This window comes from Athene cunicularia, assembly GCF_003259725.1.
Source record: "Athene cunicularia isolate RWA chromosome 2 unlocalized genomic scaffold, athCun1 chr2_part1, whole genome shotgun sequence".
Classification (NCBI taxonomy): Eukaryota; Metazoa; Chordata; class Aves; order Strigiformes; family Strigidae; genus Athene; species Athene cunicularia.
Window position 1 is genome coordinate 136,400,119 of NW_020799095.1, and position 23,707 is coordinate 136,423,825.

Genomic DNA, 23,707 nt, shown 5'->3' on the forward strand with positions numbered 1-23,707 from the left:
CCATTCTGAATAGTTATGCCATGTTATAACTATACTATGCATATCTTCAGCTACAGGCTCTATGGCACCAAGCTGGGAGCTAAATTTCTGATGTCAAGAACTGCTTAAAGATTGCTCATTGAGAATGACTTTCATCAGCTCCCTCTCATTTCTGCCAGATGGCAGCTAGTTTAAGCTCTTTGACAAGCAATGGCTGCCAATTGATTTCTGTTGCAAGCCAATGGGTAACCATTGCACATTAACAACATTCAGTTAATGTAATCTCTGCATGAAACAGCCTTTAACTCCCAGGCAGCTGCATTTTGTGCTAACTATACCTTTTAAAAAGTTTAAAGGTGCAGCCCCTTTTCAGAGCATATTGCAGTATTGAGTATTCCAACCTCAAAGATGACAAATAGCTTATGGTATTCAAAAGTGAATGAATTACACAATATTTCAATTGAGAAGAAATGATGAAAATAATTTTTCATGGTCTTTGTTGTTTATAATGTAGACTCTAGAAGAGCTCCATCTAGACAACTTAACTTTTTTTTTTTTTTCTCCTTCCAGAAACTATGCTTTTCACCATGTTCCAGCTCTGGCACACATAGTCTCAGCAGCACTAAGCAACTGTTGATGGTATGAGAATATCATTAGGGAAAAAAGGAAAAGATCGTCTATATGATATGATCTCATAGTAGTAGGACATAGGCAAAGCAGAGAACATTTTTGAAAGGGAGAGGTGAAGAATGCAAAAAATAGTAAAAGAACGGAGAACCGCATTTTGCAACATTTAACAAGCTACTTGGCAATCTCAAGTACTTGGCAAGCTTGAATTAAACTTCTGCCATGAGATGAAATTATCCTCTTCCAGTTATATTTGTTGCTCAAGACCACCAAAACCATGAGTTTCAGTGGTATAACTGTTCTACAAATAACTAGAGAACGTCCATCTTCAGTGTAACTGATTGAATATCTCTCAGAAGCATCACAATCACTTCTTTAGAAAGATTTTTAAAATAATGAGTGGAATGACTTCAACCTAAGGAAAAAGCCACATTTGCTACTGTAATGGAATTTCTAGCAGTGTAAAAATCCATCAATGTTTTATCGCAGTTTAACAAAATTTTCTGCATAAAACATATAATTTCATTTAGTGTAGGGGGAAAAATAGACAATTGTCAAGGAAGCACCCTGGGCCTAGTCAAAAACAGAAAAAAAATCTCTTTGACATCAGAGAAAGTTAAGTATAAGTAATGAGCAAATAAAAGAGATTATAATGAAACTTCCCCTATTCTGTATGTAGCTGGATCTAAAAACAAGACAGCACCTCTTAATCTTGTTTTGTCGTGGATCATTTTGTATGCATTGCCTGTAATATTTTTCCCATGTTTGTGTTTAAGGCTTCCTATATGCTCACAAAGCATTTACAGATATTCTTATGTATTCCTCAATCGACAAATTATGTTACAATTCCAGAAAAAGTAGATACAAATACTGTATTTGTTCTAGGATTGAAAACAACCAAGCCACTGCTGGGGGAAAAAAAAAAAAAAAGTGAACACTTTAAAGAGGAAAACATTACTATAGTTGAATAAAGAGATACAGGACTATACAGTAAATACATACGCAAGCACTGAGGTACTTCACCACTCCACGTTCCATTCCCAACACAAGTCAAAACAGCAGGAAAAGAGAGTTCATATCCTGGAGAGCAGACATAGCTAATGCTAAATCCCCAGTCCAAGTTTGTTCCTTCCAACCTTCCATTAGAGATCTGCGGAGGAGTTGGGCAGGTAACAGCTGTAATAATATTCAAAATAATTAGGCCCAGCTGTTGTAAATATCCCCAGTGTACACAATTACTAGAAGAACCATATGTGCTAATTTCACCTTTTTTAGAGGACAATACAGTCAGGACATGCTATCTTCCTCACTGTATTCTTGCCACATTTCCTGAAGTTAGTACTTCTTGTTTTCTACGTTCAGGAGACAGTGGCTGATTGATTAAATGTTTTAAATAAAACAGGATGCTGCATCAAACCAAATAGGAAGACTACCCTAAAAATCAGTATGGATACTATGAAGTGTATAACATTTAAGATATGTCTGGTAGTATACTACAAAATTATTTTGTTTGTCTGTTTAGACAACATAGACTACAATTATATTTAGTTACCATCGTAATAGGCAAATGCTTTCTTCCTGTTAACCAGCTCAGGCATTTGTTGGATATTAATGCCCAGGGATGAAATTCCAGGATGATTGTTCCAAAATATGACTTGAAAGTCTGTTTCCAAGTATCACAGTTTGATTAGTACTTGCATCATGAATATCTCCTCACCAGAAAGCATCTTAGCTTCTAGGTAGAGAGGGACAATTTAAGAATTTGCAACCTCTTGAAATTGTCAGTGTTGCTACCTCTAAGAAGGCCAACAAGAAGTATTTCAGTACATTCTCTCATTTCCAGGCCTTTCAGGAAAAAATAGAAACATCTTCTACACAGTTGTAGGAAAGAGAACTGAAAAACACCACAGGAGGACAGTAGAAATAAAAGTAGTGATGAAGATGAAAGTGCTATTCACTGGATAATGGGGTAATAACAAACAATTGCTAATTGAGAGGTGAATGAAAGAGGGTATAAAAGAAATTAAGGGTATGAAAGGAATGAAGAAAAAAAAAAAGTATCAAAAAGAGAAAGGGGAAAACTTAGGCCAAAGTTACTAGAATGAATGACAAACGGAAAAGGGGTAAAAAAGAGAAAAGTTGGGAGAAACTATGCTATCAAAAAAGAAAGAAAGCAAATGAAACTGGTAAGATTTAATTTAGTGGAGATGGAGTAAATGAGGTGATGATTAAAAAAAAAAAAGCAGAACACACAGATCACAAGAATGGGGGACATGAAATGCTGCACTCATAGCCTTTAAAATTAGTTTTAGACATGTCATCTTGCAGGCTCAAAAGAAGACAGAGACACTAGATCAGGAGTAGTGCACATCTGAATGGGACCTGTAGAAGGTTCACCATGTATTTCTCCATTCTTTTTATGCTCTTCTGTGAGAGAATCTTGACTATTTACACACAAAGATGGTCTGCAGCATCATTCACGGCTGTTTGAGAATGCTGGATGAAGGTAGTACTATGATCAAATACTGCTTTGCCAATCAGTAAACTAAATCTAAATTTTAAGGCCCTAATTTTTATACTTTCTGTTTCTCTTGCTCTAGTTCCGAGTTTAAAAATAACCGCCAACCAACCAACCCAGAAAATGACATATCTTTTGCTACACTTTCACAGTTCTTTAATAAAAGTAAGTCAAAATAAATACTCCAAGCAGCAAAAGTCTGTCTGCATTCTTCAAGAGCTTCATGATTAGTTCCTTTAAAAAGATCTGTATGTTTTAACCTCTGAGCTGAATAATATAGAAAGAAATGCCAGTCAGTAATTAGGAAAGGAGAGAGAAGAAGTAGCATGAAAATAGATGTAATATCAGAATTTTGGGGTATAAAAAAAGAAAAACAAAACAATATCCAGCAGCAAGGCAGAATGCCTCTAATTATTTTGGTCACAGATTTAACCATAAATATGTACAGCAACATTTCTCAGTTTAAGAGCTGAAAGTATATTACAAATGCAAGTCTTCAGAAAACATAATGATTGAATAGTTGAATATTTAGTTGTAGATGAACATACATCATTTTCCAACTAGGCAAAGCCAGAGATTTATTTATATCTTCTATTTCAATGGCACAGTGACAATTATGCATCCATTTTCTGCCCTGTTCATTTTTCCATTATTTTAACTAAATGGTACCAGAGGACCCTGGCACTTCATTCTGACAGTAAGAACTAATTGTTACATATTTCAAACACCCTACCGCATATTATCTATTACTTTTAATTACACAGTCAAATAAATGGGGATTATTAACTTACCTAGTGCGTTCACACAAATGTGTGTGGAGTAGAACAAAATTCTGAGAACACTAAAGATTCTGCATATGATTATTATTTAGTATTTATACAAGACATAAATATGTATGACCTAAAAGCAGAGACTAAAAAACTTAAAGTCAAAACTGACAGTCTTTGTATGGTTCTGTTTGAATCAAACCAGAGTTAGATCTCCTCCTGCCAGTTAGATGCCCTATCATCTTTAAGAATTTGAGACTGGGAGATTCTATCATAAATACTTGTTCTATCTTACGATCTTCTAGCTGTTCACTTAAAGCCACTCTTGGAGACAGACAGACTCTTGGTCAATACGACCAGTATGGCCATTCTTCTGTTCTTAAAATCAGTTCTGTGACTGAAGCTGAAGCTGGCTAAGACCACAATAAAACTAGAAAAATAAGTGAATTAAGAAGATCTTGAAGTCTGATGTCCTCAAGAATGCATTGGGATAATAACTTTAAAAACCTGACATTATCAAAGATGAAATCAACTGGACTTAGTGAGATGTTGGGAGAATTGTAATTACCAAGGAAAGTAATTGTAAATAGGTAGAGATTCAAAATTTATTTCATCTGTTTTGAAGAATGAATTCAGGGAAGGAAAATGAGTACTACTGAGCAGGAATGTAACTGTACTTCCTGAAAACAAAACAGAAATAAGATGGATAAGACCAAGGTAAGTACAAACTCAGCTAAATTTTAAAAGAATAGAGATCAGACATATTTAATATGAACCTAGAAAGAAAACACCAAAATGCTAATGCTGCATCTCTACAGTTGTGGTACCAGGAAGAGTGAGAAAAATGACTCTCTAGACATGATACTTTAGAGTTTAGCAAGCGAGTTTATCAAAGAAAATTGTTTTGATGAGACAGATAAGGTGGTCTTTCAGTCATGTTCACATTTTTGCTGTTCAAATTTCTACAGAGCATTAAAAATATTCCAATAAAACAGAAAATCAGGAATGCAATTAGTAAAAGAGAGAAAAGGAAGATCTTGAGATTAATCCTTTTGTTTTTCACAGTAGAGAAAATAACATGAAGCAGAAAAATGTTTATTAGAAAATTTACTAGAAAGATTCAGTCTTTTTGCAAATATGTTGATACAGCAGAGTGATGCTCAAAGGTATATGTCCAGTAAAGGAGGGATCAGAGAAAAATGCTAGTATTATGGATAGGTAACCCAGAACATTTTGTCATGGACAAAAATCTGTTGTATATATACAGACCTTTCCCAAAAATGTCTGTCATGTCCTTGAGTGGTCTTTTTGTAAAGACAGGGACATATATAAGGTCATATTTGGTACGACATGCTAACCATAACAAACAATCAAATCCAAACCATCATTTCATATTGGTTAATTCAGTTTAGCAGCAAAGTAATAAATGTTCTATAAAGCCACAAAAACCAATTCAACATACTGTGCCAGTATGAAAAATAAAACGGAAAAGAAGCAAAACATGAAGTCACCATTCCTGCAGCCAAAAAGTCAGTTCAGTGTATTCATACTAACAGTAGGCATTGATTTCTGTGGAAATATTTGCCTGACTTATTACAATAAACAGTGGATGTAAATGTCATAGAATAAATAGTCGACAATCAAAATGAATGTTGTACCTTTGCATGTTGGGATTACTCCACTCCACGTGCCATTGCTTGTACAAGTGCGAATTAAGGAGCTATTTGATTCCATTGTATAACCAGGTTGGCACATATAAGTAACATTTTGTCCAACAACATAATCATCACCATATCTCATGCCATTGGCTGGGACTCCTGGATCTCCACAACTGATAACTGCAAGTAAATAGTTGAGGAACAGATTTTAAAACATACATGTGATTTATATAGATGTGAGGGGAAAAACACAGCAAAACTAGGAATTTATTGGGGCAAAAAGGAAAAAGTATCATAAATCTTATCTCAATCAAGAAAAGATAAACTTATATGTCATCTGAATTAGCTGCCAAACACAACATGTGGAACTGTATAACAGTTATAGTTGGAGAATATCAATACATCTGTTCATCAGTAGAAGTAATGGACTGTAAAATTTTGATCAGTAAAATTTCAAGAAAAAGAAAAAAAAAAAAAATAATGCACGCTTTGATACCCTCAAAGTTTTCTAAGTTCAGAGTTTCATTATTAAAGAAGCAGATATCTCTTGTTTAGTTCACTTTTCCACAGGTACATCCTGCAAAGAAACACAGTCTGGAAAATTTAAGATAAATGTCTGAAAAAAGGTCCCCCTTTGTAAATGCTCACATGGTTACTATGTACATAAACAGATGAGAGCATTCAGGCAACCCCCAAACACAGTCCAAGCCTTATGCAAAAATTAAGCCTATTGTACTTTAATGAGTGAGAATGGTGGGAAAACCTCTTGTCACTTCTAGTGAACGGAGATAATTGTTAATCTCCTAATGAGACTAAATATTCATAAGGAGTTAATAAAGAGTTATATCACTATAATGTGTAAATAATGTTAAAATAGGAAAGTTTCTCTCATATCTGGTCTATTGGATCTATCAATTTCTGGAAGAGTGTCAGAGGAAGAAATCTTGAGAACCCTAATGGCAATGATAAAAATCTGTTTAAAAAACCAAACCAAACCAAAACAAAACAAAAAAAAAACACAAAAAAACCCAAACCAAACAAAACAAAAACACTGGCAAAAAAAAAACAAAAAACAAAACTTCATACAAAATACAGCACCCATGTGCTGTTTACATCTTATCTTACAGTAAGCTTGACAATTCCCCTACAGCATTGTTATTACTTCTGAAAAACTGTGAGAGGCAGTTTCCTGCACAGAAAGCACATCCTGGCCACTTCTAACTCAATGCCAAAGCATGACCCATGTGAATGGCACTCTCACTGTCTGTGTCTTTGTTTCCAAAATGAGAAAACCCATGACTACAAGTTTATAGTGTATTGTGGCCAGATCCCTTGATCTAAAAAATTGTGGAGCTGAGAATCCAAGGTCTAAAGTATGCCTGCTCTTCAGTTTATCACAGTCTGAGTAAGAAGATACTAATTAAGCTGCATGTATCAAATATTTAAATAAATAAATAAATAAAAATTCCACACAATCGCTGTCTGTGGATACAGAAGAGACTACAAAGTATACCACAGGGTTATCTAGGTTAATCTAAAGGTAGCTAGTGCAGTGATAAAGAAAACTGGAGATCAGCCTATTTTATTTTACCTAGCAACGTAGTAATTTTTATTTTTTTTTAACTTAAAAAGACATAGATTTTTCTTTGTCATTCTTCAAAGAATATAGAGCCGTGAAAGACAGAACTGTTTCTCAGTTACACAAGTATGTTCAAATAGTCTACATGTTACACCTTCCCTTATTTGACACATTCCACTTACTATCCTTAATGTTGCAAAATCAGCTAAAATCACCCTTGATATTTTTCCAGGTATACTATTGCTTTGACTGGATTACAACATAATGCTTATGTCTTTATCCTTTTTTTTCCCTAATCCCTGTTTCGTCTCTTTAGATTTTTCGTATGAAGAGGATTTCAAATCATTGCCTTATGAATTTAAGAACGTGCAAACACCATACACTGTATATGATAAAACAGCTCCAAAACCTATCCATTTATTTTATATCGTTGAAAACTTTTTTTTCATTGTTTATTTAAATCCAGCTAAACCCATGCTCTCAGCTTTTTCATTCACCTTGAATGCCACACAGATCCCTTGGCCAGGACACAACCTCAGCGAGCTCATTGCAACAGAGGAGCTGCAGGCAGCTCCCACTCAGCACCAGCGACTACACCACCTTCATGTTCTTGCTGTGTATCTAGCAATGCAGCAAGAAGTTCTCATAAGAACATTGTTTCTCTTTGACTGTAGAAAACACAGTTATTTCCTTGTAAGAAAACAGCTTGAACAACTGAAGGGAGAATCTTTGCTATGGCATGCTGCATGCAGGTCAGAGTCTTGTTTGATGCTACACTGCCCAGGGTTCCCAGCACCTAAATATTATCTATGCTATTCTCCTACAGTGCTAGCTCTAAAGAAATAGCATTTTCAATGATACTCAAGAAGCAGCCCATTACTTGGTAGCTGTGATATGTATGGTCTGGCTGTAAATTTTTATAATACCTGGACTAAACAAAAGTGGCACATCCTGAATTTTCCTATTAATAGAGACATGGAACAGAACAACAAGTCAGGCCACTGATATGTATTATGTGTCTGCTTAGAGTGGTGTTGGTGGCCCAGAAAGAAGGTGAAGACCCTGTCTGGATAAAAGATCCTGTAATTGGGGAAGATCCTAGAAAAGAATATGTGGAGACAAATGTCAGGAGATGAGTTTCATATGAGCAGTGGCAAAGCATGAACCAACAGGACTTTGAATCCATCCTTCCCAGGACAGCAGAGAACACCCCAAACGTAATCCTGAGAGGGGGAGAGGAAGTGTGAGATAATCAGACAGGTAAAAGTTCTAAACTGCATGGTTCTTAAATGGATACCAACGTCCAGATCCACTAAGGGTTGCTGTTTACTTCGTGTCACCTGTGACAGCTACCCAGGACAGGTGTTTGCCTAAGCTGTGCTGGAAACCTGCAGTGGTTCCATGTGGTTGCATGACTTGAACAGGCAATAAGCAAATTTTGGGAAATCTTGTCATAATAAAAAATCGAGAGTATGTGTACTGGTTTTGGCTGGGATAGAGTTAATTTTCTTCACAGTAGCTCATATGTTGTTGTGGATTTGTGATGAAAACAGCATTGATAACATAGGGGTGTTTTAGTTATTACTGGGCACTGCTTGCACAGCATCAAGCCCTTCTCTGTTTCTCATGCTATCTTGCCAGTGAGTAGGCTGGGGGTGCTCAAGAAGACAGGAGCGGACACAGCTGGTATAGCTGACCCCAGCTGACCACAGGGATATTCCATACTGTATGACATCATGCTCAGCAGTAAAAGCTGCAGAAGCGGGGGGACATTCAGAGTTAGGGTGTTTGCCTTCCCAAGATACCACTACTGCGATGGAGCCCTGCTTTCCTGGAGATGGCTAAACACCTGCCTGCTGATAAGAAGTAGTGAATGAATTCCTTACTTGCTTTGCTTGCATGCATGGCTTTTGCTTCACCTACTAGATTGTTTATAATACAGCCCTCAAGTTTTTGCACTTTTACTCTTCCAATTCTCTCCCCCATCCCACTGCGGGGGAGGGAGGGAGGGAGGGAGCATCTGTGTTATACTTTGCTGCCTCTTGGGGTCAAAGCACAACAGAATGGTAGGAACAGTTAGGAATAAAATTAAATAAAACCTGCCCTGTCAACAAAGTCTGTTGGCACTGCCAATTCTACTGCTTAGGATACATATTGAAATAATTATGAGAAATGCTTTCCCTTACAATAGATAATCTTCAGGCATTTTTTATAGACCTGGAGATAAAACTGGTAGGAGAAAGAGAGGGGATTGTTAGCTCATGATCTATTAACTAGCTATTTAGCTAATATTGTCCATTAACTCTTGTTAATTATCTGTTCATGATTTAAAATTGATATTTTGTCATAAGACATAGCAAGTTAAGTATGGTGAAGTTTAATGTATTTTTTTATTTTATATTTATATATGCTAGGGAATTGTAACGTGAAAGGTCTGTAGAAAGGGACATGGATTGGACACAACTCTGAGCAACCTGCTCTAGCTGATCCTGCCATGAGCAGAGGGATTGGACTAAGCAATCCTCAGAGGTGACTGCTGATCTCAGCCATTCTGTAGTGCTATAAATTGGCTCTCAATTTCTGGGTATTTTAGAGATGCTGCTAGTACCTGTATCAGCTTACATGCAAGTTGTATCACTTAATAGCACTTTTGTCCCCCTTCAGGAGTTCTTTAATAGTCAGCAATGTTCAAAAGGGCAGAAATCACCTAGGCTGAGATTCTCAGAGTTCGTACCTTTTTTTGGTAAGATTTTCATTCAACTGTTCTTTTCATATTCTTGACCACTCCAGGGGATACGCATCAAACTAAAATCCCCCTAAATAACATTATCACTGGAATAAACATATAAGGGGATATACTATTTAGATGTGCAATCATACAAAAGGAGAAGTGTGTATTAGGAATGTCAATAGATTTATTGTATAACAAAGTTAAAATTCTTATATATTAAGTAAATTTAAAATAAAAATAAATTACATATAATCTTCACAATGTCTCTCTCTGTTTTATTAACATACTTTCTCTGTTAAGGCATTTTTCTAGGTTTTAAGCAAAAATCCTAAGCTTCTACCAGAGTAGTGTTTTTTGAGGACTGTTCTAGCAAGTACTTCAGCTAAATGTCATTCTAAAAGACAAGAAAGAAATATAGATGCAGTTATTGCCACAAAAGACTTTTACCCTAGATACTATTAATCTGGTTCTCATTATATCTTTGGAAAGAATAAACAAAAACATTGGGCTCTGTCACAGGTTTGATAGATGGATTTAAAAACAACATAAGAAGGACAAGTTTTCTTTATCATCTTACTTTTGGCCTCTATTTGGGCTGCTGTAAGTGTGTAAAGTAGCCAACTCTACAAAAAGTAGGGTACTAGTTCAAAATTTAAGCAACAGTTTGCTATACCTCTATGAGAATATGTTTTCTTAAAATGATAGGCAGTCTCATGCATCATATATATATAAAATTTTCATAATTGTTACTAAAATATTAACTAGGACATGTAATAAAGCAGGAACAGATGGGCTTGACAATAAACTGCTGCAAAATGCTTATTATGAATGTGAGAGAAGCTGAAATTGATTCTGTTTGCTGAGGAACCAAAGCAAGTATAACTTTAATGAAGAGGACAGCCAGAAGCTGTTATGTGAGAACATGACAACAGTTTTCACCTCAGAGTCACTGCAGAAAGAATTCTCAAGCATTTATTTCAAGGTTTTTATATTCTGCCCTCTGGAAGACCAGAATATTATACTGCTAACTTTTCATGATGAAGAAAAGCAATTAAATTAATAACGTCTGAATATGACATATCACAAAACATTAAAAAGATTAAAGATATATACTAGGAAAGAATTAAAGTAGGTAGATCATTTAACCATACATCTCTGTTAAACTGTAACAGCAGTTTATGCATTTTACTATACTGTGTCTGTCTTAAAAAAACCCCCATATTCTTCATCTTGTCATAGTGCTATACTTTTTAAAAGTATTTAATGTACAAAATTATGTATGAAGTAGTGCAAGAAAAAGCTGAAAAAAAATATTTGCATCCAACCTCTATATTTTACTTTAATAAATTTCAGAGGAGATAAACCCAAAGGTTTTTCCTAAGAGATGTGTCTTACTTGTGCAGTTTGGCAAGGATCCAGACCATGTTCCATTGGCAGTGCACTGTCTTACAGATGATCCAGAAAGAATGTATCCTTCCATGCATGAATAAATTACTGAATTAGAAAATGTAGTTCCATCAATACGAAATACTTTTCCATTAGCAGTTGTTCCTGGATTACCACACTGCACAGCTGTAAAGAAAAACATTAAATGTTTGGAAAATATAGTAAAAATGATTTTTGAAATAGTAATGTCTAAGGACAGTCCTGCTGCCAGCAGTGTTATGTGGTAGAAATCCATGCTATGGTCCTGAAAAATGTAAGTTTCACCACCTACTCATAAGTCATTTCGTACAGTAAATAGCTGTTTGCATTAATTATTTGGTTTTACCCTTTTGCATGTAGGGAAACATAGCCCATGAATTTAACTTTAAAATCTGCGTTAAAGGAAAGCTAGTTTAGCTGCGAAGACAAACTCCCAATTATAAGAAAATGCCTGATCTAAAATTATCATTGTAGATTTAATTTGAACTACAATTATCATTGTAGATTTAGTTTGAATCTATAGTATGTATGCATTTATGGCATCACCAAAGTATGTTTCCTACCTAATTCAAAGCATAGGATAGAGTAAAGCTATTATTTCATAGGAAACTGTAATCCTGGTGTTTCCCAGTTCTTCAACATTCAACTTTGGAATTTGAATGTGTCTTCTTATATGATTACATATATACATCTAATCTATATGACCTAAACTAGAACAATATATCTGTGTATGCATTACACACACCTATATATATCTGTGAAACAGAGCCATCATTTCAAGAGACTTCTAGGGGAAAAAAATCACCAAAAGTATCTTAAAATGTAAGAATGGCAGTCAATTTCTAACAGGTAAGATCAAAGAAGAACAGCAGAAAGTTCAGCTGGGCTAAGCATATCCTTCAGATACCAATACACACACACACACACAAACATATAGATAGATAGATAGATAGATAGATAGATAGATAGATAGATAGATAGATAGATAGATACATTGTGCTCAGAAGGCAATCATTTTGGCAGAAAGAGGATTAGAAAACCAGCTTGTGAAATAAGTTTTTAAAACGAGATTGCTATTTCATACAGACAATGCAGTCAACAGTGATAAAGTAGAAAATAAGAGTATGCGTTCTCAAAGCTTTTCTTAGAAGAAGAGGGTTGTGATTTCCTTTTTTTGAATTAAGTTAATAAATATCCATAAATATCTTGTTAGAACTGTCTTTTATAATAATACATCTAGCTTGAAATTTCTAGAACAGTTTTTTCAAATAAACTTGTTTCAGCATTCTTTTTCTATTGATAAATAATGTCAACAGTATTAGTAAATAAAATTTTTAAGCCAATCATTCATGATATAGATGTATCTAATGAAATCCTGACATTGACATTTTCCTAAAACTCAACTCTTTTCTCTGAAATTCAGATGTATAATGTTTGTAATTAAAGATCAGGTGATGGTGAAATTTTTAAGGAAAAATAATCTTTCAGCAAAAGTTGAGGTCTAGAAGCCTTATGTATTTATTTTTCTGTTTATTTTTTTGTACTCAATAACACATATTGTTGATGCTGACACAAAACTGAGAAGAAATAAACAGTCCGGTATACTTTATTTTTCTTAAAACTTTGAAAACATATAGTATCATGTGTGCCAGGAACTATTGCAGATTTGTCCCTGATGTTAAGCCATTGCTATGGTGTAAATAGTTATTAGAAAAAAACAGTACAAAATCATCTGTAAATTATTCACAACACAAAACTGGCAATGTAAAATTGGTTTTCTGATTAACATGTTTAACACAGTTTAAAATTAGGATGGATCATGTGTGATTTACCTTTGCACTCAGGTTGTCTTCCTGTCCAACTTCCATTTGCCATACATGTCCTTTCTTCTGAGCCATGGAGGATATATCCAATATCACAGCTGAAATGTACCGTGCTTTTAATTTTAAAATTGTTTTCTTCTCTAGACCCATGACCTGGGATACCTGGATCACCACAAGAACCTGCTGTATCACCTAGAATTTAGAATTCAAAGATTAGAATAGCCAATAAATATTATTATGTTATGATACCGCATTTAAAACATATGTTTCTATGTACTTATAAATAAATTAATACATATGTTTTTAGAAAAAAACCCCAGACATATATCTCAGAGGGTGTGAGTCCCTGTAAATAAAAATTTCTTGATTCTCAAATAATTTCTTTTTACTTATTTTATATAAATACATAACAGAAATTAAAATTATCTCAAGATTCTGCTTAGACCATGCTAAACTTTTGGTAACAGGATCATCAAACAAGAATAGGGGAAAAAAAGAAAGCTATAAAACCTTGGTCATTTTTAATTTAAAGTAAGGAATTTTGAGGAAAACTAAGTTCCTGTTCATAATTTTCTTGTTTGCCTGTAACAAGTGTTCATAAAATACTTTCTAGTTTTATGATATCATTAGAGTTGTGACACTTTTACCATTGAATAAAAGCTCTAGTCAACAATTTTATGTACATCTGACATGAAGCACTTCCCTGATTTATAGAAATGCTGAAAGTTCACCTCAAGACTGCTGGATAGTTAAAATCTCCCTCAGTTAGAAATGTTTAAGCAAATTCTAAGATAGAGGGTTTTCTACCATCTGTCATATATTAACGTCAAAATAATTAATATAGTCATAATAATAATATCTGAGATAATACATCAGAATATTTATGGTGAGAACTTTTAAGAAGCTGTAGGTAACACTGTATTTGCACAGTATATCTTCTAACATGTTCTTAGGATCTGGTGGTTTATCTTTTTAAGGTCTTTAACCTAGTTTTCTATGTAATAAGAGATGAAGTTATATTGTATTACTGAGTTTCAACACAGAAGAGTTCAATTCTAGAATTCCTTTAGCTGCACTGTTCAGGTTTTCATCCGTAGGTATTCAGCTTACAGTTTTCGGTAACAACTTTCAAACAAACTGAACAATCTTCTATACAAAATATAATTCAAACATGATAATATTTTTGAGACCATATCTGCATTATTTCATACTTAGTTACACTAATGTAAATAAAGAAAAAAATATTTTAAGAATCAGCTAGAAAGCTTTAATTCAACTGCTGAAGCATGTCATATAGCTTTCCAGTAAATAAAATTATATTAAAAGGTTTGTACAAATTACATAAAGAATGCTTTATGTAGAACACCATACATTTCTGATATTTATCTAAGCTTAAATAGTAGTGATAAGAGAAGTTCTTACATAGAAGTAGTAAACAAAGCTGTCTGCTCCAAGTACCCAGAAGACCAGAACTGACAAACTCGTTATCTAGGAGTTCTATGGTAAATTGGGGCCCTGGACTTGCAGATGCAGAGAAAAACAGAGCTTCATTTGTCTTGGTTGGCAGTGTGTATGTGTAAACTATACTGTTGGAGTGACTGGTTGGAGATAGCTCTTTATAAACAAATGCATGTACAGAACTGAATAGTGAAAGGAAGAAGAGTAGAACTAACTTTCTTTGCTTTTAAAATTATGGTGCATGAGAAAATACTTGATTTAGTCTGATACGCTCAAGAAGCTGACCATATTTTTGTCACTTATGAAGGTAGCTCATGCACCAACCTGGAGTTTTGTAGGTCATGCTTACTACTTTTTATTTCATTTCATATGAGCCGTGCTTCCTTCTCTTCCACAAATTAATGGGAAAACAATATAACTGAGCACCTCACAGGAGCTGATCTGCACAAGTCCTATAAGCTTGTGGAAAAAGTGAATGAAGCTATGGAGTCTCATTCTGAAGGCAAATCTGGAGAGTCAAAGAAAAGTGCAGAACTTTTCCTGGAAATGTAAATGAGAACAAACCTGGCAGCTCATACTACCTACCCAACCCCTTCCTGAAGCATCTGACAAAACAGTCTAATTTTGAACCACTCTCACTAATTTAGGAACCAATGTTATTACTTAAGTTAAACAAGCTTTACATTACACCTTTAATTTGAGAATAATCAAAGAAACTAATTTGCACGGCTATTACATTGTGAACTTTTATAGCATGTATGTGCAAAAATTACATTGTCTTATGGATTTTGATGTTTTCCGAAATAACACATTAACTCAAGTGAATGTAAGAGCTGGCTGACTGTCTGGTTCAAAATCACAGACTCAGAAGTTTAGGGTCTTCTTTGTTTACTCATTTCTTTATGTGACAGAGATCAGTAAAGCAGCCTACCAGCCCTGTTTAAGAAAATTGTAAGTAGTTCCAAATTATAGTAAGTAAAAGACTTTTATGAGCTTTGAAAATACTTAATGTGCAAGCTGCTTAGGTGACTCAGCTTCTTTCTAGTTTGAAAATAGTCTGCTAGATATTTTTATGATAAAAAATGTCCTAAATCAAGATATTTTTTTGTTATTTTGGGCATCCATATCTTATTTCCAATATTATTTATTTAGACTAGGAAGAATTTTGGACAGGGCATATTCATTATTCTGTACTTGTAAAGTCTCTACAATAACTGCTCAGTTTTTGGCAAGTTACTAGGCATTATGCCTAAAATAATTTTATGATGAAAAAATGAAAATAGGGTTTTTGCTTTGACAAGTATAGATTATATATTCCTCTTGTAAATGAAATCATATGTTCTTTCCTAATGCCTAATTATTACTGTGAATTATTACTCTTTTAGTCTTAGGGAGGTTAACCACCAGCTCTTTTGATTGAAGGTTACAGAAATAATTTTTCTAAATGACTAATCACATCAGGAAGTGACAGTGATATAATCAATGATATCATAACAGAACATATTTTCATTACCTCATGCAGAGATTCAACTAAGTGATTTTCACAGTCAGTTACGAGCCATCCTTCACCTACATATGTAACAAATTCTCAGCTGGCATTTAATCTTAATGAGAAGGAGGGTATTTAGACCGCTTAAGTAAGTACACAACCTTTGCTGCACTTATAAGAAATTCTAAGTTGCTCCTAATTCCTAACTTCAGCTGATACACATAATGACTGAAAACTGTGTCTCTGGATGTAAATATATATATCTCAATGGGACATGACAACTTCTAGCTCTAGAATGTAAAACATAAAGTGCCATGTGACAAAGAGGAAACTGTCTTAGGGATGATGTGGCAAAATTTAGTTACCTTATGTTCGTTGACCCAGCATTTACTGTATGAATTCTTCTCCATGTATGAAAAAGACAAGCATGCTGTATATTTTGTCGGTCAGACATTCTATATCATATATTATTAATATAATCAACAAAAAAAATTACAAAGTTTAAGGCTTAAATATGCATTAAAAATGAAGAAATCAAGTTATCAAGGCTCTGGGTATAAAAATCATTATTAGAAAATAAAGGATTTTCAGGTACCTTACTTACAAATGCTTATCCCAAGATATCTGAACACTGATTTAATTTAATAGCAGGATGATTATAGAATAGTCTTATTTTCAGTAAGGTTTCTTTGATATTTTCATGTACATTCTCAGGCTTCCTATTTGTATTCCTTGATATTTTTGTCTGTCTTTATTTATTTAATTTTCAAATTAGGGTGGTTTTTTTGCTTATGAAGGTTATGAAAACTACAATAAATAGCCTTAGATTTTATTTAAAGAGGATTTTTTCCCCCACAATAATATTTATGCATACTAGCTGTAAAAACAGGGTTTTATTAACCTAGTTTGAATTTGTAATTCACATAAGTATATCATTAAGTAATATTTTACATTCAGCTTTGATCTTTGGTGCACAGGTCTAAACATCACAGGTTATAAGAACATGATCTTTTCTCCCATACTTGCAAATTTCACTCTGATTTTATTGATAGAAAGTTAAGGGATTGAACTAGGTATTCACATTTTCTAGTTTCCATAACATTTTAGGTTGTAATAGCAGATTATTGAAATAGGAAGGACTCATAAAGCAAGATAATATTTAGATTGTCCTTGTCTGCAAGCACTCCCTAAAAGTGTGTAGCAGAAAGTTCAGATAGTGAAAAATTCTTCCAACCTTTTGGAATTTAGTGCAAGATTTTAACCATAAAACACTATTTTAAGATTTTCTCTTATTTTTTAACTATTTCTGTGCCATGGGATGTAAAAAAAAGAAAGTGTATTCTGAAACTGTAGCCAACATAATCACTTTATACCTGAATATATTAAAGAAATTAAGGCAGGAGGGGAAAATAAAAAGGATTGGAATATGTAAGACCCCACCTGGAGTACTGTATGCAGTTCTGGGGTCCCTAGTACAAGAAGGACATGGACCTGTTAGAACAGGTCCAGAGAAAGGTCACAAAAATGATCAGAGGCCTGGAACACCTCTCCCACGCAAAAAGGCTGAGAGAGTTGCGACTTTTCAGCCTGGAGAAGGGAAGACCTTATTGCAGCCTTTCAATTTATAAAGATGGAGAGAAATTTTTTGTTGAGGCTTGTGGTGATAGGACAAGGGGCAACAATTTTAAACTGAAAGAGGGTAGGTCTAGACTGGACATAAGGAAGACATTTTTTCTGTGAATGTGGTGAGACACTGGAACAGGTTGCCCAGAGAAGTTGTGGATGACCTCATCCCTGGAATTCTTCAAAGTCAGATTGAACAGCGCGTTGAGTAACCTGATCTAGCTAAAGACATCCCTGTTCATTGCAAGGAGGTTGGACTAGATGATCTCTGGAGATCTCTTCGAACCCAACCCATTCTATGATTCTCTCATTCTCTGATTCTCTGGTTCTATGATTCTATGATTGATTCTACTGGAAGGTGTCCCTGCCATGGCTGAGGGGTTGAGCTAGATGATTTCTAAAGGTCCCAGCTGATCCATACCATTCTATGTTTCTATGATTTACTAATGCTGTAAAGAACATTGGATTTTTAGCATGAAACTGGCAGAGCAGTGCTGCCAGATTTGCATATCAGTTTCTTTTTTTCACTTCTTGTTTTGACATAGCTGTATTCCAAGAAAAAAAAAGTAATTTGTTTTCTTGCTATTTTCTGCCATTGAAGATATGTAAGTACTCTGACTTACAGAGGTCTAAATAAGGTCCAAAACCCACTGATCTGTTTAAACAATATAATGGAAATATGAGGATGACAAGAAAGAACCTCCTAAAAGTATTTATTGAGACTTAAAATTATAACATGATTAAACTCTACCACAATCTGTGTTTACATATTTTAAGATAAGAAATGGGATTTAGTCAAATCCAAATTAATGTGTGACTTGGATTTCTATTTTTCACTTGATCACTGCTGTTAAAGTGAATCAAACTGAAGTTGTGAAAAAGAACATTCCTAAACATAAGTTGTTCAGAAAACATATCGTAGCTTCAGTGAGGGCTAATCTATTGCAAGGATTAGATGGTGTTTCCTCAAAGAATCCTCTCCTGAAATTATGTGGAGCCCATGGCCTTATTATAAAGGTGGATGTATTATGCAATTAATAATTACAGGAATTGTGATCAACTCAGTAGATATTTTGCAAGTTAAAAAAAAAAAAAAATTAATTCACCCATCATCATGAAGAGATGATGCAAGGTTTCTTGTCAAAATTAATACTCTTTCCATAAGTAATATAGAAAGTATTTTCAAAACAAACTGATTCCTTTAACATTTTATTCAATGTGCAATTTCCTATTAATCTTAAATGTCACTGAGAAAGCCTACTTCTCTCAAACTCTTTTCTTGATAATAGTTTATGCTTATTTTAGTTTTACTTTTTTTCTTCTGCAGAGATAGTACTGGCCACCCTGGCTGAACAGGGAGCTTTGGCTGCAACTCAGGGAGAAAAGGAGAGTTTACAGCCTTTGGAAGAAGGGGCTAGACATTCACAGTGATTACAAAGACACTGTGAGGTTATGCAGGGCAGAAATCAAAAGGTCTAAAGCCCAGCTGGAAATTAATCTGACTTCAGCAATCAAGGACAACAAGAAATGTTTCTATAAGTTTGTCAGAAGCAAAATAAAGACCAGGGAGAGCCTCCATCCCCTGCTAGACACAAGAGGAAACATGGTAACAAACGATGAGGAGAAGGCTGAGGTTCTTAATGCCTTCTTTGCCTCAGTCTTTAATAACAAGACTAGTGGTACTGAGGGAATCCAGACTCCTCAACCAGAAGGCAGACTGGAAGAATGACCCCCCACAATCCAGAAGGAGACAGTCAGTGACCTGCTGCATCACACAGACACACAAAAGTCTATGGAATGGGATGGGATCCACCCGAGGGTGCTGAAGGAGCTGGCTGGGGTGCTCACCAGGCTGCTTTCCACCATTTACCAGCAGTCCTGGCTGACCAGAGAGGTCCCGACAGATTGGAAATTGGCCAGTGTGATGCCTATATAAGAAGGGTTGGAAGGATGATCTGGGAAATTACAGGCCTGTCAGCTTGACTTTGGTGCCTGGGAAGCTGATGGAGTAGCTCATCCTGAGCATCATCATACAAGACTTGTGGGACAGCCAGATGATCAAAGATTGACTTTAGTAAGGCCTTTGACACCATTTCCCACAGCATTCTCATGGCAAAACTGGCTGCTCATGACTTGGTTGGGCACACACTTCAGTGGGTAAAAAACTGTCTGAATGGCCGGGCCCAAAGAGTTGTGGTGATAAATCCAATTGGTGGCTGGTCACAAGTGGTGTCCCCCAGGGCTGGGTTTGGGGCCACTCCTGTTTAACATCTTTATTGATGATCTAGACGAGGGGATCGAGTGCACCCTCAGTCAGTTTGCAGATGACACCCAGTTGGGTGGGAGTGTTGATCTGCTCGAGGGTAGGGAGGCTCTGCTGAGAGACCTGGACAGGCTGGAGCCATGGGCTGAGCCCAACTGGAGGAGTTTCACTGAGGGCAAATGCCGGGGGCTGCCCTTGGGCCACAACAACCCCCAGCAGCGCTACAGGCTTGGGGAGGAGTGGCTGGAGAGCTGCCAGTCAGAGAGGGACCTGGGGGTGTTGATTGACAGCCAGCTGAACAGGAGCCAGCAGTGTGCCCAGGGGGCCAAGAAGGCCAATGGCATCCTGGCTTGTGTCAGCAATAGCGTGGCCAGCAGGGACAGGGAAGGGATCTGAGCCCTGTACTCGGCACTGGTGAGGCCGCACCTCGATTCCTGTGTTCAGTTTTGGGCCCCTCACTACAAAAAGGACATTGAATGACTCGAGCGTGTCCAGAGAAGGGCAACGGAGCTGGTGCAGGGTCTGGAGCACAGGTCGTACGGGGAGCGGCTGAGGGAACTGGGGGTGTTTAGTCTGGAGAAGAGGAGGCTGAGGGGAGACCTCATCGCCCTCTACAGCTGCCTGAAAGGAGGGTGCAGAGAGCTGGGGATGAGTCTCTTTAACCAAGTAACAAGTGATAGGACAAGAGGGAATGGCCTCAAGTTGTGCCAAGGAAGGTTTAGACTAAACGTCAGGAAGCATTTCTTTCCAGAACGGTTTGTTAGGCTTTGGAATAGGCTGCCCAGGGCAGTGGTGGTTTCCCCTTCCCTGGAGGTGTTTAAGATTTAGGTTGTTATATCACTGAGGGATCTGGTGTAGTTGGGAACTGTCAGTTTGATGACCTTCAAGGTCTTTTTTAACCTAGATGATTCTGTGATACTTCACTTTTATACATGATTTTCCAGATTTTAGAATGGTCTCCCAATAAAATCAAAGTAAATTCAAAACCATTTCAGGGCACACTACTTAATTCAAAAATATTACCTGAACAATGAGGAAGGGATCCACTCCAATGTCCGTTTAACTGACATGTACGAGATGACTGTCCTACCAGTGATCGTCTACCTGTGCAGGTATAATGAACAGTAGACCCAAACGTGTATTTATCTCCAGACAGGACCGCGTTAGGAGGAACGCCAGGATGTCCACAGTCAATCACTACAATGCATAATTATTGGAGATAAAAAAAGGTTATTATCGCTGATCAAACAGTTTGTAGTTATCATTTTCATAACTCCATACATAGACTTTGTGAAGAGGCTGACCTTCATAGGGTTTGGGGAATGGGAGAACATTGTGTGATTAGAAATGCAAAATATATTACAGACCAAAAGCTGTGAAACAAATGTTTACAGATGTCATAAAGGTATTTTAGATAAAGATATTGACATTCAGAGACACTCATTCACTAAGCTTATCTTTATGGCATGAACATGTGCACACACACGCACACACTCATGCATGTATTCTTCAGAAAAAAAAAAAAATACAGGAATACAGTATCTTCAAAAGTCTCTGCTGAGGTAGAGAATATTCAGACCTTCATCCCTTACCCAGTGGTCCCAAATCAATTGGTCATTTAATCTATTAGGTTTATAAACAAGACAATTTTTGCTAAATTTTGCTATGAACATTAATGCAAATATACTAATTTCTTATTCATGGTTTTGGTTACATAAATTACTGGATTGCATAAATAAAATATCACGGATTTTTAATGTATTCCTAGGCATCATCCATTGAACAGGGACTGGAGGGAATTTCTATAGGATCCCAATCTTAGATGTGGGCATGGGTAAACTTCCTATCAGTTGTTTATTGAGTAAATTTCTATCAATAATTGCTCGCTAATTTCATACTGGTAGTATTTTTGTAGTCTTAGTCGATATTTTTTGTGATTTCCACTTACAGATTGCACATAAGGGTATCCAAGTGTTACACACACCTAATTTTGCTAACTGGCTCAAATATCATGAAGTACGTAAACTCAGGAAAGGAAATGGTACAATTTAGCATGGTATCGTTTGTCTTTTCTTGTACAGAAAATTGTGATAAATGCCTCTTGCTATTAATGATGAAAGCCGGTCATAGTTTTAGGAATTAAAATAAAACACAACAGGCTAAATGATAGAAACCTGATCTAAAATCAGAATAATACCACCGAAATAATTTCATCAGCCTCCTGGAAAGTTGTATAAAGTTACAGTGAAGCTACCTTGGCTAGATCAACAGGAAGCTAGCTATTCCATAAGACTAAAGTAAAATAACAAAAGTTCTTACAATCATTATGGAGAACATTACCTACATGGACAATGTATGTAATGAACACAAAGTTCTGTATTGAAAAGCAATAGCTAGTCTGGCTTTTAAGATTAAGAGCACGTATCAAAAATGGTCAAAAGAAACCCCCTCACATGATGTGGAATTTGTATAGAGAAAATTTTTAATAATTCAGAGCAAGAAGCTAATTTAAAAGCAGGCTGAATATATCAATCCAGGAAATGCACAGTTAAAATTCATGAACCAAATTGAGTCTGTTGATAGAAGGAATCTAGCCTTGCATGTTTGATTTCTTTTTACCTTACACCTGTCCATGGCACATGGCATATCTTGGTCAAAGATATTTGTATTTTTGCATCATGAAACCCATGAATTATAGCTGCTAATATCAGGTAAAACAGTCCCTTAAATCCTAAGAATGCAGTTTTTATCAGTACTTCATCATCTTCAATCCCCTAATATTTTCAGCAGTAATTTTTTATCAAAGGATGTATTCAATTCTGTACCACGTCAGATGTATACAACAGTACAATGGTTGTACAATACATGACTGAAGTCATTTGTGATCATTCATCTTCCTCTAATCATTATTTCTGATCTTAGAGCTTTGCCTTTATACATATACTGATGTGTGTTAAGTGACATGTGTTCTCTTAGGGGTCCAACTTGCAAGGTGCAGAACCTTCCTGACAACCCCACAAAGGATTAAGGAATGTGATATGTGATTGATTGACTTCAATTCCTACCTTGTGCCACTGACCCCTGTGAACATTTTGTAGGCTTGAAGGACTTCAAGTAGAATGGTCAGAATTGTCAGCTTTACAAACTGGGCACTTGTTAGCATACTATTTGCTTAATCAATTACTTATAAGTAAATATGATTGTAGAGAAGGCAAACTTAGAACACTGTTAATCAAAAAGCATGTTGGTCTTGCAGGCTTTAATTAAATGAAAATGTTTCTTCTTGTGAAAAACATTCAGAGTCTTTTTATTATCTATATTTTTCTTGATTGATTCTTTTGGCTCTTTCAGATGTCATAGAGGAAAAGCTAATTTCATACTGGTACCTTACAACATTCAGTTCTAGGCTTTCTATACACAGGTCTCTTTTTTGTTTACACTTATATCTAAAAGTCCTGGATGCCTAATAAGTGATTTAGGAAATTATACCACCCTGTAATGCTATTCTTAACTTGATTATACGTTCTACAAAATTTGATATTCGTTTTCTCAGGTGAGGATTTTATATGAAGAGTTGATAATATTTCTTATTTTTTTTTCTCTGAATGCTAATTCATCCTCCATTTTATTTCAGTCAATTCCTTCCTTTCTGCCTCTCTGTTATCTAATCATAGAATAGTACATGTTGGAAGGGACCTTTATAAGTCATCCAGTCCAAATTCCCCCCTGCCCTAGTCTCTCAGCCTTTCTTCATAAGAGAGGTGTTA

General features: G+C 35.7%; 1 protein-coding gene across 1 annotated transcript in view; it reads right to left on the reverse strand.

Moving 5' to 3' along the window:
• CSMD3 (CUB and Sushi multiple domains 3) overlaps positions 1-23,707 on the reverse strand; it is a 622,514-nt gene that overhangs the window by 32,550 nt on the left and 566,257 nt on the right. Inside the window, exons 57-61 of the mRNA XM_026841511.1 lie at positions 20,964-21,137; positions 13,117-13,299; positions 11,255-11,431; positions 5,550-5,729; positions 1,609-1,782 (exon numbers count right to left, since the gene is read on the reverse strand). Of these exons, the coding sequence (XP_026697312.1) occupies positions 1,609-1,782; positions 5,550-5,729; positions 11,255-11,431; positions 13,117-13,299; positions 20,964-21,137 (888 nt within the window). The remainder of the gene's footprint in view (positions 1-1,608; positions 1,783-5,549; positions 5,730-11,254; positions 11,432-13,116; positions 13,300-20,963; positions 21,138-23,707) is intronic.